General features: G+C 39.4%; 2 protein-coding genes across 4 annotated transcripts; one reads left to right on the top strand and one right to left on the bottom strand.

Annotated features, from left to right (window-relative positions):
• Window positions 1-659: 659 nt before the first annotated feature.
• On the top strand, window positions 660-6,879 carry gnl3 (guanine nucleotide binding protein-like 3 (nucleolar)). The gene is made up of 15 exons (XM_017450817.3): window positions 660-769; window positions 1,007-1,065; window positions 1,310-1,450; window positions 1,566-1,685; window positions 2,165-2,254; window positions 2,386-2,521; window positions 2,614-2,717; window positions 2,804-2,948; window positions 3,104-3,191; window positions 3,715-3,892; window positions 4,257-4,399; window positions 4,727-4,863; window positions 5,005-5,222; window positions 6,413-6,455; window positions 6,592-6,879. The coding sequence occupies exons 1-15, from the start codon at window positions 757-759 to the stop codon at window positions 6,696-6,698; spliced, it is 1,722 nt and encodes a 573-aa protein (XP_017306306.1). The 5' UTR covers window positions 660-756; the 3' UTR covers window positions 6,699-6,879.
• Window positions 6,880-7,915: 1,036 nt separating this feature from the next.
• On the bottom strand, window positions 7,916-13,520 carry glt8d1 (glycosyltransferase 8 domain containing 1). Of its 3 annotated transcripts, none has more exons than XM_017450820.2 (10): window positions 13,295-13,520; window positions 12,360-12,441; window positions 11,949-12,047; window positions 11,647-11,854; window positions 11,453-11,561; window positions 11,279-11,363; window positions 11,090-11,202; window positions 9,919-10,085; window positions 9,276-9,388; window positions 7,916-8,876 (listed from the first exon to the last, which is right to left on the bottom strand). In XM_017450820.2, exons 2-10 carry the CDS (start codon window positions 12,373-12,375, stop codon window positions 8,692-8,694), a joined length of 1,095 nt encoding a protein of 364 aa, XP_017306309.1. In that variant the 5' UTR covers window positions 12,376-12,441; window positions 13,295-13,520; the 3' UTR covers window positions 7,916-8,691. The 3 variants fall into 3 exon arrangements, with proteins under 3 accessions (XP_017306309.1, XP_017306310.1, XP_047005363.1); XM_017450821.2 differs by having other exon boundaries at window positions 12,360-12,436; XM_047149407.1 differs by lacking the exons at window positions 11,949-12,047; window positions 13,295-13,520 and adding an exon at window positions 12,109-12,247.
• Between the last annotated feature and the right edge of the window lie 274 nt (window positions 13,521-13,794).

Genomic DNA, 13,794 nt, shown 5'->3' with positions numbered 1-13,794 from the left:
ACCGTTTATCACCATAGTAACCGCAGAAAGTAAACAACGGTTATAAATAAAATGGGAACGCGTGTTGTTAGATTGACATTTTTTGTATTATTTTATTTTTCATTTGTATTATTTTTTTTTATGTTTTATTAAATATAAAGAACAACAAGTAATGAATGTGTAGGTCCTAATGTGACATTATATAGATGATAATAACTGACCACTGAAGAATAATAATAATAAGTAGAAGATAGAAGACATCCTAGTACCATAACAAACAGCAAGAAGTTATACATATTACACTAAATTACAAAACACTCAGAGAATCAATCATTAATTCAAAAAATATTAAATTAAAACGAGTTTAATTTACTTTAAATAATCTATTTTTATACATGTTTCAGAATGACTACATTTGTCAAAAAAGATATGAAATCATTTATATATATATATATATATATATATATATATATAATTCAGAGTAATGCAAAGTAAATATATATATATATATATATATATATATATATATATATATATATATATATATATATATATATATATAATACACAGGCTGCTGTAACGTTCCATGCAGCTTGTAGACCAATCCTGATAGTATAGAGGCGGGGTTCGGCGCAATACAGGTGCGAAAAACACACGCCATTTGCAGTATTCTATAGCGCGAGCACGAGCGCAAGCGGAACCGGAAACTGACAGAGAGACAAGCAACGCACGGAGAATCGGGTCCGCGTGCAAGGAAAGCGCGTGGCAGCGACAAGCATGAAGCGACCAAGTAAGCGGGGTTATATATATATGTATATATATATTAATTAATCACAGAATTGAGTCTCTAAGGGTCATTGAAGAATTTATTGTATTTTAAAATGTCTTTGTTTATCTGGTTAAGCGTTATATATTGAATTAATTCTTGCCATGTTTTAGTTTGAGAGTGAATGATACAGTATGAGCTAACTAAGCTAAGAAGCTAATGATGAAGTACATAATTTTTCTTTTTTTTTTTTTTTTTTAGAGTTAAAAAAGGCGAGTAAGCGCATGTCCTGCGCTAAACGTTTTAAAATCCAGAAAAAGGTAAGATCCCTGCATATATAATGTGGTTATGTAGTTAGTTTCACTAATAATTACCGGTTCAGCATGTTTTGCTTTATATCACACCACAAATGCCCCCTTTCCCCCCCCTCCCTAAGTGCACTTGTTAGGGTTAGGGTATGAAGTAACGCTTTCTACTCTTACATTACGGTCTGTATGACCATCAGACATCCATTTGAGTTCAGTTTTGACAGCTCTGATCTTTTTTCTCGCCACCTTCAACTAGATTCGAGAACATCACAGAAAAGTCAGGAAAGAGGCAAAGAAGAGCGGAATCAGACGGAAGATCAAGAAGGACATCGGCGTCCCGAACAGCGCACCATTTAAGGAGGAAGTCCTCAGAGAAGCGGAGCAGAGAAAGCAAGAGGTGGAACCTGAATGACATGTGGGACTCCGTGGTTGTTGTGTTTTTTTTTTTTTGGTGTGCATTATGTATCGTTCTATTTCCCTGACTGATTCATCGGTTTCTCTGCACGGTGTAGCTTGAAGAGCTGAAAGAGAAGAACAGACTGACGAAGCAGAAGGAACGAGCCGAGAAGAGAAAGAAGGGTAAAGAAGAAAGCGGTGAGGACACGCGGGCGAAGAAAAAGAAAGTGAAAAAGGTGATTTGGTAATGTTCATGGTAATATTACGATCACTGAAATGGGAATAAGTCCTTTTAATGGTTATGTGAAGGGGCGTGGCTACACAGGGTGGCGGATACCATCCAGATAATCCTTTATCCTTGCCAGCCCAATTTGCATGTTTCAGAGAGGTCTTTTACTTCTTATAATCAATTCCTACGAGTATTAGAAACTATGGAGTATTTATGACGTCAGTATTGTCAAAACTACGTCATTACGTTTCCATTTGTTTTGCACCAAACAGATGTTCCGCGCATGCAGCTTTGTCGTAATCGTAATCCGGTGATGACGTGAACGTAGGGTTTCTCCGTGTGTGAAACGTGCCTGACTTGTCAGTCGCTTTAGATAAAAAATTAAAATAAAACATTGGCCAAGTGGAGAAATGCAAACATAAGATGTTACTCATGTGATTATGCTGGAGTTTTTATGCTGTCGTTGTCACTTTTTTTATTTTCCAGGAGGAGAAAGTAAAGGCGCAGAGGGAAGCGAGGGCGGCTGTCGCAAAATCGAAAAGCTCAAAGAAGTTCAGATGCAGCGAATTGAATAAGGTGAAACTCGCTCGCTTTTGATCTTTCAGAAGGTGTTATAACGTTGTCGTTACGTAAGGGAACAAATTCCATTTCAGGACAATCGTCCACGTGCTGTTTGTGCTCGTTACGTTATGTCATGTCCTCCATAGGTTATTGAGGCCTCTGATGTGATCTTGGAAGTCCTGGATTCCAGGGACCCTATGGGCTGCCGCTGTCCTCAGCTGGAGGAAGCCGTGTTAAAACACGAGGGGAAGAAACGGCTGCTGTTTGTGCTAAACAAAATCGGTGTGTGACCGGTACACCCTCACAATTCCTGCCGTTGAGACTAACCAGGAAAGAAAGCAAGCTGAGCTATTTTCATTCTTTCTGCCATTTAGATCTTGTGCCCAAAGACAATCTGCAGAACTGGGTGCAGTTTCTTCAAACGCAGTGTCCTACGTTTGCCTTCAAATCATCCGCACACCTCCAGGACAGGACTGTGGTATGTATAAACCAGCAAAACTTGGTGTCTTTTTCCGGAGCATTCTTCTGGTGAGCGTAATCCTGTTATCTGTTGGATCGTTCTAGCTTGAGAAGAAACAGAGAGCCGCCAACTGTATCATCGAGCAGACCCGAGCAGGAGCGTCCTTCGGCTGCGATTCTCTCATGCAAACACTCAACCACTTGGCCGACAATCAAAGCAGTGAGACTATGCTGAAAGTCGGTGTCGTCGGTAAGGCGTCGATTTGAACTCGTGTTTACGATTCTAGATTCATAAAGCGATGAGTTTCCTGATTGCTTTTTTTAGATTATTGACATTTATTTTAGGATTCGTTTCTGTGGAATAAGCACTTGTTTTTAAATAGCGATTTATCTGCATTTGTTCAGGTTTCCCGAATGTTGGAAAGAGCAGCATCATTAACACTTTAAAAGGCATCCGAGCGTGTAATGCTGGAGTACAGCCAGGACTGACCAAGTGAGTTTATTTACTGTAATCTGGGCTAGACGTCAGAGGTTCCCAATTCAGTCTAGGACGTTTCAATTTACAAATAAAAACCATATCACTGAACAGTACTTTATCGTTATAAAGAAGCATAAAAAATAACCAATTAAGGCTTTATTTATATATGTAGAGAGAGCGAGATATCTCAGCTTTACTGCTGAAATATTCCTAATCATCTTCAATGATAATTTTACTTCATTATTGTTTAATTTTCGATTCAAATACATGATTCAGGGAGTTGGTTGTCTATACCCCTTAATTTCCCAGCATGGTTTTATACGGAAATTAGCGCCTGTGGCTGGACTGGGAACTTTTTTGCTGTGGGGAAACTTTTTACGAAGCATGATGAACCGAATTGATCTGACCATCACCAATGGAGTCTGAATTCAATCCAACACTGAGCTTCAAAGCGTCTTTTTTTTTTTTTTTTTTTTTAAACTGCCCAGATTAAATAAAAGCTGGGATTGAGCATTGTGTTTGTCGTTTTCTTATCCAGATGTATGCAGGAAGTGCACATCTCTAAAAATGTGAAGATGATTGACTGCCCAGCCATAGTGGCAGCTCCTTCGAACTCCGGAGAGAAGCTGGTGCTGAGGAGTCTGCAGTTGGACAGTAAAGAGCAGAGTCCTCTCGACGGTGTCAAGACTGTATTGAAACAGTGCAACCAGCAGCAAGTGAGTTGTGTAGAAATGTGACGTGCCCTGTTCTTGTCTTCCTTTTGTTTGATCTACCCAGGAATAAGTTTTGGTTATTTATGAGCTGTGTAGAAAGCTGCTTCTGTCCGTCACTGCACTTGTATAATGTTATCTCAGGTTTGACTTACCACATAAAGTGTGGATGTCAGGCAGCATGTCTCAGCCGTAGTAAACAGGAATCCTTTGCAGAAATCCAGTTCCCAGACATCCGAGTATCTGAAAGAAACTGAATAGTCTCCTGGTCTTTTCTACTTAAGCTATTTGGACAATGTTGTGACATTTAGTAGAAGGATAATATCACTGCATCCAGATTCAAAAAATAGTCTGAATGTTTCATCTTCAGATCATGTTGCATTACAACGTCCCCGACTACAGAAATTCTCTGGAGTTTTTGACCTTCTTCGCCCAGAAGCGTGGCTTGCTGCAGAAAGGTGCGCTGCCCAACACGGAGCAGGCTGCAACGGTGTTTCTCAACGACTGGACCGGGTGAGTTGGTTATTTATTTATTTATAACAAGGATGTGCCCTATGAAGTGCACACACTGCTTTATTATTACATATTTAATTTCTCATTTTGCATTTACTAGTATTACATGTTTAAAGTTTAGGGTTCAGTTTTAATTCAGTATTGTGAGGGAAATTCTCAGACGTAAAATCAGTCAAGTGTATTCACTCGTTATAAAGAACGACCGAGAATCGACAAATCTGTTGACGTTGGTCCAGTGTTTTAAGTAACATAATATTATTATTATTATTATTATTATTATTATTATACCGATAATTGCTTAATTCGAAGTACGTGTTTATGTGGCAGAGCTAAACTGAGCTTCTATAGCAAAGTACCAGAGAGAGAGGGCCTCCCTCCACACCTCACTGAAGCCATGGTTACAGAAATGCAGACGGGTGTCGAATTGGACCGATTGAAAATGGCCAACGAGCAGATTATTAAACGTACGTTCCATCTCCTGTTTTCTCTCTGCCTTTTCAGATCATGTTTCATTTAGAAAGATTATTGCTTCATGAAAGTTTTTTTTGTCAATCTGCTTGTTGTAGAGGTTAATTCAGGTTGTTTTTCCTGTCCCCCCACCTTAGGTGTGCGAAATCCAAAACTTTCTGCCACTATAGTGTTCAACTCGAAGGGCATGACTGCTGGAATTCTGAATGTCGGTGAAATCCCGGAAGAAAAACACACACTGGGGGAGGAAGAGGAGGAGATTGAGGGGGATGAAGATGGTGAAGAAGATGATGATGATGATGATGACGACGATGACATGCTTGAGGAAACAGAAGAAGTGGAGGACATCGAGGAGGTACTTGGACAGATTTATAAACAGTAGGGCTGGGTACTGGCAGCTTGTTCACAATAACAACGTACACTATATCCTAATTTATTTCTTTTTAACAGAAATCGAACACATTCATTGTAAACTGCTTTGAGGTAGCATTATATCAAATGCCTGACATGAAAGGATCTTTATACCCCAGTGTTTTTTTTAAGCTTTAGGTCAGTCATGCTGTGTTCCTCTTGCCAATGTCTTAACTAGCCTGCTTTCTGGATTAAAAAAAAAAGTTAGCCCATAATAACCTTCCAAACGGTACGTTGGTGTGCTTTCAAAGACTAAGCCTGAATGCATTTAAAGTGAACGAGTTTGATTAAAATGTTGACGTTCTATGGGCATCAAACAAAAATACAAAATGTATAGTTAGAGCAAAGCCCTAATAAACAACATTGAGTTTTGGGAATTCACGATTTTCAGGTTAAAAAGATTAGAAGTCATCTAAAGTTTGTTAAAGAGCACCTATTATGGTTTTTCAGATATAACCCTTCATGTAGTGTGTTGTATAGCTGTTTGTGAATGAAAAAAACATCTGCAAAGTTTCAAAAAATCAAAGCGCATGACAGAGTTATTGACTCCCAAAAGCAGGAAGTGATTCCGAACAGCTGAAACGAGCCGTTAGTGATTCCAGACTTTACTTCCTGTACTAACCTATCTAGGTTTGTAACAAAAAAACCCCGTCTCTGGTCCTCATCGGCTGCTCGCAAACAGCTGGAGCTGAAACTGGATATGGTAGTGGGCGTTTCCTATTCGACATCTGTTAAGTGGTAGCACGTAAATCTATTGTATGCGACCTTTAAAACAAAATTAGACATGTTTCAAAACCATAACAGGTGTGCTTTAACAGTACTTATCTTTTTTTAATTCCCCCAATTTTAATTTATAGATTCGTCAGAGTAAAAATACATGATTAGACTGCCAGCTAAATGCACTTTTAGTCCCAAGACATGAGTGCAAGTGATGAGTCATGATGAGTCCATTGTGTCATATATACTTGATGACTTACTAATCCAACTCTGAACTCATCAATATTACTGATCTTTTGTCCATCGCTGGCCACTTTAACTTGCCGAACTTAACACGACCCGGTTGTCTTATATCCAGATTCTTCATTCTTTTCCAGTGTTAATTTCTTTCTTTCTCATGCTCGAAACGCATTTTAGATCGAGACCCCCGACCCAAAGGAGACCCAAACTCAGAAAACATGTAAGTAGTAAAGAAAAAGTAGTAAAGAAAAAACATGTCCTATTCTTAACACACCTGATTAAACTCAAATGGCTCGCTTATTAACGAGTCATTCTGCAGCTGGTAAACATTTTATTACCCGTCTCCTCACTCGTAGGTAACCAGAAGAAAGGAAATACAAACCGTGCTTCCTTCAACATCGATCTGTTGGCTGCGCAGAAGAACGACGACGACGCCTACGATTTCAGCACAGACTTTGTATAAGATGTCGCATCCGCAAAGAATAGAATTCACCTGGAAGAGTCATTGTTTGTCAATTGTGATATACATGGCATATCTGTATAATCCATTAACTAATATCTGGCTGAAAACACATTTCTGTTGATCTGACAGAACCAGTTGTGTATATATGACGGGTAATTAAACTAACTTTTAATTTTCTGTACTTTTAAGTGTCTGTTCTCATTTTTGAAAGTTTAAGGGACCTTCTGATATGTCCAGTGCTGATGTCATGTCTATAACCATGCGAGCAAACATCCTGATCACAACTGCACTGAATGTTAATTCTTAAAAACAAATCTTCTCCCACAGTGCTGTTGAATTCTCAGTTTTGATTGGTTTTTGTATAACAGCAAGATTTCTGTTAGAAGATTGATTTTACATGAGTCTCCATTGACAGCGTAAAGTCTTTAGGACAGAGAAATTAATCTATTGCGGTTTCTCAGTATAACTGCTATAAGCCATGTTTGTTTGTTTTTTTGTTTTTTTAAAAGTCAAAACAAAGCAATGGAACTGTTGATGTTTTCATGGACATTCAACAACAATAAACAGATGCAATAAGTGTCTTTCTTAAATAAATAAAATGTAATATGTTGGTAAATCGCTGTGGTATCAGAGGAATAACACTTCAGGACATCCTGTTATTGGAAAATCATCCTAGGTCTCCTCCTCAACCAAAATAAAACCAGTGTAGGACATTTGTTTGGACTCCTTGGAAGAATAATTGTCCAAAATTTATTTTTATTTATTTTTTTTTTTAACTTCCAGTTTATAGCCATGACTACAGGCAAAAACATTTGCAGAGGGTATGGCTACTTTTACTGAAAAAGCTATAGCTTTTGAATGGAATGAAATATTTTCACCAAACTTGGTAGACTTGAGTATGTTCTCAATCTGAGGTCACGTGCACAAAATGGTGTCCACGTGGTAGTGCTCATAATAGGATAAAACCTAAAATTGGTCCTAAATATGGACCCGTCGTTCCAATCGACGTGAATTCTTGCCACAAGTGTCTTTGTCCAAGGTCCAATCGGTGTCTATGACAACAGTTTTCTAAAAACAAATCTTCTGCATGTCCCATTTTCTTATTACTTACATAGTCAATAACCTTGCTACATTAAGATGTTAACTGTGTGAAGATCCATTACAACTAAAGAACAGGAGTAACGTGTTAAACAATAACCACACAACAAACCAACAGATGTTACTTAATGTTATTTAATAAGTAAATATAGAATTATTTGCTTTCGTATGTACAAATTTGTTGGCACACGCTTCCAAACAAGTAACATTGAAGCTGAAATGGAAATGACTCTTGGTCAAGAAATGAAATGTGCTCGATGAACTTGTGAGACAAAAAAAAAAAAGACAAAAACATGCTTTAAAATAATACATGTGGAAATCAATACAACTGCATACTTAAAATGCATTAAAGAAAAAAAAAATCTGAAAAATGCTGGAGTTTTTGAATGTAAGCAATAAGGATTGAGGTAGCGTTTTTAGTGTTTTTGGCGTATGTATGATCTTGTGTATGAAGTTAGTTTTGACTAGCTTTGAGCTGGTCTTGGTGGAATGAAATGTTAAACATTAAACATAAGCCTTTAATACTGATTTGAGATGCTGTCGTTGATATTGCTATCTCGAGGGCTCTTTAAATAGTTGGTTAGCCCAGATGAATTGTTACGTCACTATAACTGCGCCCCGAAGCCAAAGAGGAAGCGGGAAAAATGAAATAATATATTTGAAAGACACACTGAGCTATTTTGAACTTCTATCTATACATCACCCCGAACGCCACTTTAATTCCTAATTCTTAGTGTGAACTAGTTTTCAAGCCGAATTGCCAATGAAATCGCTTCAACTATATTGTGCATGCTGCCAATTGAAAGAAACGGCATAGTTCATACACCCTTTTGAGCTTTAAAACCACCAGATATAGAATTTGTGCAAAGTGTTAGGATAATTTAACTTCAAGTCTTTACTTGTCCCCCGAGTGTCTTCTGATTGGATGGAATTTACCGGTGGGATCTGGAATGTACCACTTGTCCCAAACATCGACGTACGATGAGGATCTGCCCCACGGCTTATAATGTCCGTTCCAGTGGAGGAGTTTAGCTGCACTGATGAACTGCGATGAGTAACGATTTGCAGCTCCCGAGGCTCCTGAAAACATCAGATCACGGTCAATAAACCACTTGCTAATGAAAGAAGAAATAACACTTAAGGGTGTGCCCTTATAAGGAAATAAGGTTGTGGTTACTACCAAAAATAACAGCATGTCCTGAAGTGCCTCTTTATTCCTGTTCTCCCACAGCAATTTGCCAACACTAACAATTTTTTAAATATATATTAAACAAAACGACATCTTTTGTTCAACTATCTGTCAATAGTTATGTTTCTGCCAAACTACTGCCATTACAGAAAATTAATCAACACCTGCCAACCAACTCAACAACACTGGGGTCAAAAAAACAACAAAAAAAAACGTCTAAACATGGAATATTCCTCAGTTTCAGGCTCCTCAATTTCAAGTATTTAAGATCAAGCATTAGAAAGACTTACCGAGATGTCTGACATGCCACATGGGCTCAATGCTGGAGTGACGCTTGTAGAACACTAGAAGTAGCGGTGGTGTAGTGAAGCTGTCTGCCAGCATGTTGCTGTAAAGACCTTCCCTGACGGATTGGATGAAAAGAAGAAATGTACAAAATGGTGACTATTTTCTGCCACACAATGGAATTCACAAATTCACGTTTAGAAGATATACGCGTTCAAAACGTACACGCTCTCTCTACCGCCGATACGGATCAGCAATTTTGATGACATCACGCTGCACTTCAGCTTCTCATCAGATTTTCTGTCCAATTGAATGCTCTCTAGAATCTGAAATGTCCCGCCTCAGACATTATAAATATCCGTTGTTGAACGATTGGCTATTTAAAAAAGGGGGCGGTGCTACTCAACATGTCCCGGGCCTGACTTCCTGTTTCAGTGGAAATTACGTCAACACGTCGAATATCGCTACTTGTTTCGAGGCACTTTAAGCATTACTAGTCCATAATCATAACCGGGCCTTTTCTTCACAATGCTCAAACTGCACATTTGAATGATCATGTTAGGTAATTACACACGACACATGCATTAATACACTCATTCCTTAATTTAGAGACAAAGTATCATTTTCAACCAGTTACAAGCCACTCACTTGGCATTGCGCTCCATCCACATTTCCAGCTGCTGGGTGATGTTTTGGTGTTTCCATTCGGTCAAGTTCGCCACAATGACTCCAGGATTGAAAGAACATGTGTTTGCTCGCATTCCCAATTTCCTGACGGCTTCCTTTTTGAAGTCCAGAAAGCCAATATAACTCTTCTGTTTAAAAAATAAATATATAGAATAATAATTGAGAGTTTCAATCCTAGGAATTGTCAGAGCTGTTACGGCTGAGCATCCTGCGAAGTGTTACTATTAAGATGGACCAATCAGTAGCCCAGTACAAACAGCTGGGTTTTTAATTATTTAGCAACCAGGAAAAGAAATAAACCCTACTACTTATTTTCTTATGCAAAACAACTGTTTACATTTAAAACAACGCAACTCATGGTGGTGCAACATACCTCCATGCTGCAATTACAGCACACGCTACTTCTTCCAAATCCTATTACCTCATTGGCTGAAGAGTTTTCACTCATTAGATTAATTAACATGACACATTATTATTATTATTATTATTAATATTTTTGGGGAAATTGGAAGCACACAGGTATATAGAAACATCAAAATTCCAGTGCAAAGCAGTCATATAACTCTTCTGTTAGGACATTACATTGCCTTGTGGGTTAAACAAGAGAAAATAAAGACGTCAATTAGGTCTCCATCCATCCATCTTCCACACTGCTTATCATACACAGGGTTGCAGGGAGCCTGGAGCTTATCCCACGGGACTCGGTGCACAAGTCGGAGGGACATCCTGGACGGCGTGCCAACCCATCTCAGGGCACAATCATACACGCGTTCACACACTACGGACAATTTAGACATGCCAATCAGCCTACAACACATGACTCTGGACTGGGGGAGGACACCGAAGTACCTAGAGGAAACCCCCTAAGTATGCAGAGAACATGTAAACTCCGCCCAGACAACGCAGAGGCGGGAATCGAACCCCCAACCCCGGAGGTGCGAGGCAAACATGCTTACTACTAAGCCCAATTAGGTTTCCTAGCAACCAAAACATGGGACTTGTTTTTTACTTGGTGCCTAAGCTAATGAATTTATGATTTGTCCACTTATGTCAGTTTTCTTGAGAATATTAATCAACTTCATGCTTTCATTTTTTTTTCCTTTTTTAAAATTATGAGCTCACTGTTATTTACCTGGTTTCCTGCTCCTCTAATGATGCCTTTAGAAGACGCAGAGTCGCAGTCTTCTGCAAAAGCAGCAGCATGGCCAGGCTTCAGAATCGTGTCAAAAAGTTCCTGGATGTCTCCTGTGATCAAACATGTTTCATTTGACCCTTTTCGCCCTAGCAATATGACGTATATGAAGTGGTCGTGAACAGGTACCTTGCACAATAACATCATCATCCAGGTAAATTGCTTTCTCCATGTCAGGTAAGAAGTTCGGCATGTAGAACCTGGCAAAATTGAGCTGGGGTGGGGAGGTGGGACGGGACATGTTTAAGATGAAGAATTTCCACGATGTGTATAGAACATGTTAGAAGAGATATGTGTAAGTACCGGTTTTTCCAAATCCGACTGCTGAGGATTGGAGGAAATCTTTCCCTCCAGGATTTTCGGGTCAAACGTGATGATTTGGTGCTTGATGTCCGTTTCGCTCAACCAAGTCCTGACGCAAGACGGCTACACGTTAGACACACACTCACAAACCTCAAAACACGGTTACGGGCATATGGATAAAAGTTGGCTCTCACCGGAGATGTTCTACAGACTCGTTGAGCGTCACGACGCTGAAAACCACGTTGGCTTTGCTATTTCGGTTGATGCTGTTCATAGCAGCCACAGCGGCGCCCAGTCTCTCCTCAGACGCTGTGATCATCACCGGGATCTCCTCCCTGGTGCTGACTTTACGCTCCGCAAAGAATCCATTTTCAAAGGGCAGGATCGCACCCGGGGATGTGTCTAACAGAGGGAAATGACTTTTCACAGCATGGTGCAGAAAAGCGTATAGCGCGTGAACAGAACAAGACGACTTACGGCTGTTCAGATTTAATACCTGAACCATCTTGCTTTAGGAAGTCACTGAGATTCAGCAGATTTCGATGCACAATGATTAAAAAGGCGATCGAGAGCAGGACGAGGATCACCACGTTCACTGAAAGGAAACAAACACACACACACGAAAAAAAAAGAAAAAAAACTTTATACTTAATTACCTTTCGTATGACTTTAGACTGGGGGAGGAAACCCCCGAGGCGCAGGGAGAACGGGATTCGAACCCCCACACACCTACTTTGGGAGGTTGCGCTTCAAAAGATTTCTCTCTACTGCCTTTTTTTTTCTTTTTTTTTTCTCCTGAGGGTGAAAATAGGCCGATTCTGACATGAACTCCAAACCAGAAGGAAATAAACAAAACCTGAGGGTTCACCGAATAGAAAAGAAAGCGTAAAGATGAATTCTTGATTACCTCTCCTGAGCGTCATGTTGCTTTATTTTTACCCTGTAGATTAAGCAGGTCACTGCATTACATCTACAGCTGTACTTCTGCTCTGAAAATGAAACGAACAACATATTAACTAGAATAAAGGAAATCAGACCCATACCCTCAGTGACCCATACAGACAAGACTCAAGAACACAGCATTAAGATAAGACCAACTTTTATTCATTTCGGCACGAAAGTGAGAACACAAGCGTTATATACTGTACAGCCAAAAGTTTGTGCACACCTGACGGTATGTGCTTCTTAAACATCCCATTCCACATTTAATCCCCCTTTTGTTGTCGCAATAACCTCCACTCTTCTGGGAAGGCTTTCCACTAGATTTTGGAGTGTGGTTGTTGGGATGTAGTGTATGTAGTGCAGTAAATAGGAGGATCAGTGCAAACATTTCACACCTTTAATATCTGTATACCGTGTTGATATTTCTGTAAAGCTGCTTTGAGACAATGTCTATTGTAAAAAGCGCTATACAAATAAAATTGAATTGAATTGAATTTGCTAAATTAAAATACAGAGGCACTGGTGCTGTACATCAGAGCATTTCCCAAGTGCAGAAAATGCAAATGAGCGACAGCTGCATGAAATAATCTACTGAAGAGCAATGATGTAAACAAGAATACAAAGAAAAGCACTAGTGCAAAACATTATTGTGCAAAGAAATATGTCTGGTTCCTCTCTTATGAAAACTTTTGAACCTTTTATTGATCAGCTTGTTAATCAGGGACAGCAAATGAACTGGATTTAGTCAAAAGGGCGAGATTTTATGTACATTTCGGCGCGTGCACCATGCAAAATGCACGCTTACTATAGAAAACACCGCCTTTAAACATTCTCTAAATAAAGCTGCAAGCATCGAGAAACCCTACACCCTCCAATTAACCCACTGTTCGCTTGATTTACCTGTGTTTGGGGTCCTACTCAGATTTTCACCCAAAATGCCAACTCAACACCAGCAAATCTGAGCCGATGCAGCACGCGACGCTTTTCTTCTGGAAAACACGCAAATCCCGCACACAATTTCCCCAGATCATTACATCATCTCACGACACGCGAGCAATGAACGAAATGCCTTCCTTAGCATCCATATCATCTACAAATCCTCTCGCCAAGTCCTCACCCATTCCCTAGTACATGTTAGGTGTCCATTTTACTGCCGGATTATAATTTTTTCTAAACTTGATTTGTTCACTTAGAAAAAAAAACACAGTATGGTAAACACAGGGTGCTATTTTCTGTTTTAACATGTAGAAAATATTTACAACGCAAACAAATAGAATTTTCAACAACAACATCAACAACGAATGGCTGTATTAAAGCTTATGTGTAAAACGGCGCGGTGCTGCGCAAGTGATGCGCAAGTTTAGCGCAGTTTGAGCCCCCTTCAACACTGTTACTCGGGT

The sequence above is a fragment of the Ictalurus punctatus genome, chromosome 21 (assembly GCF_001660625.3).
Source record: "Ictalurus punctatus breed USDA103 chromosome 21, Coco_2.0, whole genome shotgun sequence".
Lineage (NCBI taxonomy): Eukaryota > Metazoa > Chordata > Actinopteri > Siluriformes > Ictaluridae > Ictalurus > Ictalurus punctatus.
Note: the sequence above shows the minus strand (reverse complement) of the source record. Positions and strands in the feature narration are given on the sequence as shown.